Below are 6,000 nucleotides of genomic sequence, written 5' to 3' on the forward strand. Positions count from 1 at the left end.
CCATAGAACAAAATATTAGCTCTGTCCTCCACCATACCCATTTATACATTAAAGAGGACAGAGTAGCTGATTTTGTTCAATGGTTAGAGCATTGGCCCTCAGACTGAAGGGTCAAGGGTACGTACCTTGGTTGCAGATTCCCCAGCTCTGGTAGGAGCCAGTGCGGGAGGCAGCCAATCCATGTCTCTCTCTCATGCCGATGCCCCTCCATCTCTCCCCCCCTTCTCCCTCCATTGCATTCTCTCTAGAAATCAATGGAAAAAATATCCTCAGGTGAGGATAAAAATAAATAAATATATACACACACACACATGTATATATATATATATATAATATACATATACATACATATATATATATATATATATAATTCAAAAAGAGTAAGAAAAGATGACTGAGTAGAATTATTTTTGGAGTATTTTTATTAATTTAAGAGAGAGAGGAAGGGAGAGGAAAAGGGAGTGAGAGAGAAAAACTGATCAGTTGCCTCCTGCATGTGCCCCAACTGGGGAATTGAACCTGAAACCTGGGCATATACCCTAACCGGGAACTGACCCTTTTGTGCATGAGACAATGCTCAACCAACTGTGCCACACTGGCCAGGACAGGACTGCGTAGATTTATAAAATTTCTACAGTAAATCTAATAATAGTATTGAAATCTACATACAGTATATATCATGACAATTTTATAGTATTACAAACCTTTAAGACCTCAAAGGGCTGATGACATGTTAGTTGGCATTCCATTTCTTGTAAATCTAAATAAAGCCTACTGAGCCTGACTGGTGTGGCTCAGAGGTTGAGCACTGACTATGAACCAGGAGGTCAGATGCCTGGGTTTTGGGCTTGATCCCCAGTAGGGGGTGTGCAGGAGGCAGCCGATCAATGATTCTCTCTCTCTTTTTTTAAGTCCTCACCCAAGGATATTTTTTCCACTGATTTTTAGGGAAAGTGCAAGAGAGAGGGAAAAGAGAGAGAAACATCGATTTGAGAGAAACACATCAGTCGGTTGCCTTCTGCAGGAGCCCCAACCAGACCCCAGGGAAGAGCCTGCAACCAAGGTATGTGCCCTTAACCAGAACTGAACCCAGGATCCTTTGGTCCACAGGCCAACACTCTATCCACTGAGCCAAACTGGTGAGGGCTGATTCTCTCGCATTGTTGATGTTTCTATCTCCCTCTCCCTTCCTCTCTATGTCAATCAAAATATATTATAAATAAATAAATAAATAAATAAATAAAAGCATACTGATGGAGAAAAAAATAAAAATTATAACTAATTCAAGCAATCTCATTTTCTACTAAATATTAACAAAATAATGTACAGCAATAATATAAATGCCATGTGAAGCTTGAACTAACAATGTTCATACTATACATGAATATTAACATACTACACTAATGACAATGTATTTATACTAATTGTAATGTACATATTAGACTAATACATTATGTTAATACATAGTTGAATAAAACACTGCCATAAAAATGATTCAATTCCAACTATGTACAAATTTTTATGTGGACATTTCATTCATCTTGAAAATACACACACACACACACACACACACACACACACACACATCCAGGAATGGTAAGTCTATGTTTAACTATAAGGAACTGCCAAACTGTTTTTTGATGTGGCCACATTTTACATTCCCACCAGCTATAGGGGTGAAGAAGGGTATCTCCACATTGGCCAACATGTTACTGTAACTTTGGTTGGTGCCATCCTAGCAAGTGTAAAGTGGTAGCTCCTAGTGTTTTTAATTAGTATTCCCCTAATTATTAATGATATTGAGTGCCTTTTCATGTGCCCACCAGACATTTGTGCATGTTCTTTGGAAAGATGTCATTCAACCCACTTTTTAATTTGGATATTTTATTACTGTTGAACTATAAGAGCTCTTGATACAAGTCCCTTATTAGATATATGATTTAGAAATACTTTCTCCTATTCTGTAGGTTGTCTTTTCACTTTCTTAATGATATTGTGTGCAGCAAAATTCTTATTAATTTGAAAAGCTGTTTGATTAAAAAAAAACAAAAAACTCTTACTGACACAATGGGAAGAAAGAGCAGAGTTAAAAAAGTTGTAATATGTAGAACAAGTAAGGCTTTCTGGCCTCTGTCACTTGGAAAGTAATACCTGAGCCCAACTACTACTGCTATCAAGAAAAAGTCATCAGTTCTTAGGTGTCAATTTCCCAAAATATACATTTTCTTTTTTTAAAAAAATATATTTTTATTGATTTCAGAGAGGAAGAAAGAGAGATAGAAACATCAATGAGAGAAAGTAATTGTCTGCCTCCTACATGCTTCACACTGGGGACTGAGCCCAAGACGGGCATGTGCCCTGAGCAGGAATCGAACCTTGACCTCTTCTGGTTCATAGGTCAACACTCAATCACTGACCCACACCGGCTGGGCAATAGGGAATGCTTTATAAAACAAAAGTTTTTATATATAAAGGCAACATGGATTTTCAGATGCATTATTGCTTATTACATGACTGGATAGAGTGATAGTTGCAAAACTAGCTTACAAATTCTTAAAAATATAATTTTTGAGAAAGATAAATATCATGTGATCTCATTCATTTGTGGAATATAATGAACAACATAAACTGATGAATAAAAATAGATCCAGAATATAGAAGCATTGAACAGACCATCCAACTTCAAAGGGAAGGCGGGGGGAGGGGGGTAAGAGATCAACCAAAGGACTTGTATGCATGTATATAAGCATAACCCATGGACACAGACAGTAGGGGCATGTGCTGAGGGGTGGGAGTGGCCGGGGAGAGGTCAATGCGGGAAAAAGGAGACATATGTAATACTTCAAACAATAAAGAATTGAAATTAAAAAAAAGAATTGGTGATCTGCCACTTAAAATTAATGAAGACGGCCCAGACAGTTTGGCTCAGTGGATAGAACATTGACCTGCGGACTGAAGGGTCCCAGGTTCGATTTTGGTCAAGGGCACATGCCCAGGTTGCAGGCTCAATCCCCAGTGGGGAGCATGCAGGAGGCAGCCAATCAATGATTCTCTCTCATCATTGATGTTTCTATCTCTCTCTCTCTCCCTCTTCCTTCCTCTCTGAAATTAATAAAAATATTTTAAAAAAATGATGATGAACATAATTCAATTGAAAAAAATTTCATTTGAGGATAAAGTTCTAGTATTATCATAATGCAATATGGTAAATAAGGGTAACATAACTAATCCTCAGTACCAATTATGCTTCTCTCTTAAAAAACAATCATTTCTACCCTGGCCAGTGTGGCTCAGTTGGTTGGAGCATTGTGCCGTGCACCGAAGGATCTCAGGTTCAATTCCCAGTCAGGGCACATATCCAGATTTCGGAGTATGTGGGTTCAGGGAGAGTTCAGAAGGCAACCAATCTGTTTTCTCTCTCACACTGATGTTTCTCTCTCTCTCTCTCCTCTCTCTCTCCTCTCTCTCTCTCTCTCTCTCTCTCTCTCCTCTCTCTTCTTTCTCCCTCCCTCCCTTTCTCCCTCCCTCCCTCCCTCTTCCTTCTCTCTCTCTGAAATCAATGGGAGGAACATATCCTCCGATTTAAAAAAAACAGTAAAAAATAATTTCCTTCTCTTACCTTTACTGACTGACAGGAGAAGATTTGGGTCTCTTGGGTGGAATTTCAGCTCATTGATAGCATTTCCATGCCCAACATAGTGCTACAATAAATTTAAAACATATCAACTTTCATATACAATAACAAATTCTATTGTAAAATATTTAATCTGTGAATTAATGTTTGCTAAGAAAAATAAATTATTTTTTATTAATTTTAAGAGAATGAAAAACTCATTTTGCTTAAAGTAGTGGTTTTCAACATTGGCTGCATATTAAAACCATCCAACAAAGAAAAAAAATGCATAAAAAAATAAAATAATATCACCCAACAAATTTGAAGGGAAAAAAAATAAAAGATGCTCAAGTCCCACCTGCTGATAATCTGATTTGACTGGAATAGCAGAGGCAAGGCAAAGATGGAAAAGATCCTCATGTGGTTCTATTGTGCTCTCAGGGTTTAAAACTTCTAATTAAATTGATTTGTAAAACTTAATATCAACTTTCAAGGCTTCAAAACCCTAGTTAGGGTATGTGAGAATGGACTCACTCTTTTGTTATTCTTCATTCAGAGTCTCTCAGATTAAGGCGAGGTAGAAAAAAAGAAAATATTGTAAATAATAAAATTTTCCCACTCATTACTTAATTTGCATTACCCAATTGTAACAAAGGTATCAAAAGACTTGTCTAAAGGATGAAGTAAGCACAGTACAGATCAAATTAGAAATTGTAGACACTGATTCCTTTAGTTTTAAATTTAACCTGACAAATTTTCACAGGTGTTCATTCAAAAGAAAGCAAATCTACAATTTAACAAGAATGCCCACCTTAATGCACTGCATTGTTATGGGATTAATTATCCTGATTATGCCTCTAGATCCAGCCACAGCCAGCAGAGGATGGCTTGTATTGCTATCGTATGTCCATGCACAAGTGTAAAAGTTTTCATCAGCCTACAAATGCCGGTTAAGAAATGTAATTTGTTTTTGAAAAGTAAATATGTACATAAACGATTATAATACGTGGAAACCTCCAAAGACCTGCTAAAGTTTTTGACACAGAAGTTCTTATTATTCTATCACCAGATTTAAACAATGGAAATTTTTAGGTCTAAAACTTATACAAAATGATAGAACAAAACCAGTCCTTCCACTACATTTTGATTAACTATTTAGCTATTTGTATAACTCAACTTTGTGTTTGAAAGCAGCCAGACAACATGTAAAGGATGTGTATGGCTGTGTCCAAATACAACTTTATTTATAAAACAGGTGGGTGGACCATTACCTAATAAAAAAAGCAAAAGCAAACAGATGGCCAGCCCCGAGGGCTGTACTTTGCAGACTCTTGCTCTATCCCAATAGTTCTCTGTGCCTCTAAAGATGACTTACTATTCATTTTTCCCCTTTTTCCTGTGTGAGACCTTTCCAGTATGGCTACAAGTCACTTCTTTCCATATCATCTAGGGAAAACTGAAAAGTCCTCGTCTTTTTTTGTTTGCTAAGTTTTTCAAATGGATCTAGAAGAAAAATCTTATCAACAAGCTTTTCTATCTATACCTTTGGGTTTTTAAGTCTTTATCTTTATGAACCCATGTTTTGCAATATTTTACTTCCTAAACAAACTAGCTATGTGTTTTTCCTTGTGGGCTTTATTGATCAAATACTTAGCATGATTTCCAGTCCTAGCTTCTGATCAACTCAAGTTCATCAATATAACTACTTTGAAATGATAAAATTCTAGGCAAGGTAAAAAACAAAACAAAAAACAGGAGGTTTTAACTATTCTAATTTTCTATTACTGGATTTCCAATAAACATCTCCAGTCACCTGCACCATTCTCTCTCATATCCATCCTACAATGGATTTCTAGGGACCAGGAAAACTAGATACCAGAAATCTCTTGGGTGATAGTGAAGGAATAGCATTGGTTAAGGTAAGAAAGAACAATCTAACTTTGGGGGACTAATTAATTTAGAAAAGTTTCAGTGTACTTATGAAAGTCGATTTCTTTAGCCAAAGATATTAAAAACTCAGGAAAGGATACATCAGCATCCACATAGGATTGCAATAGCCGGATTTCTCCTTGTGAGTGACATTCATATAAAGTAACCTAAGGAAAACAAAATACAGTAAATTTTACCTCAAATACAGAAACACATGCTTTTAGCTTTTAAACATATTTTAGTCACAACTGTGTTTTTAAAATATTACAGAAACTACTGCTTTAAAATAGCTCCTTTAATTTGAGAAAGCCATTATAATATTTATGGCATTACATAATTTCCAGAATATATTAAATACTGCAATACTAACTTGCTTATCAAGTTAATTTTGAGGAGAATTGGTGCAAAACTACTAGGCAGTCTAGCTGGCTCAGGTCCAATCATCCCATTAGTAAATT

General features: G+C 36.1%; 1 protein-coding gene across 1 annotated transcript in view; it reads right to left on the bottom strand.

Annotated features, from left to right (window-relative positions):
• EED (embryonic ectoderm development) overlaps positions 1-6,000 on the bottom strand; it is a 37,642-nt gene that overhangs the window by 17,476 nt on the left and 14,166 nt on the right. The window contains exons 4-6 of the mRNA XM_014459294.2: positions 5,644-5,709; positions 4,425-4,550; positions 3,620-3,701 (exon numbers count right to left, since the gene is read on the bottom strand). Of these exons, the coding sequence (XP_014314780.1) occupies positions 3,620-3,701; positions 4,425-4,550; positions 5,644-5,709 (274 nt within the window). The remainder of the gene's footprint in view (positions 1-3,619; positions 3,702-4,424; positions 4,551-5,643; positions 5,710-6,000) is intronic.

This window comes from Myotis lucifugus, unplaced genomic scaffold, assembly GCF_000147115.1.
Source record: "Myotis lucifugus unplaced genomic scaffold, Myoluc2.0 scaffold_106, whole genome shotgun sequence".
Taxonomy (NCBI): Eukaryota; Metazoa; Chordata; class Mammalia; order Chiroptera; family Vespertilionidae; genus Myotis; species Myotis lucifugus.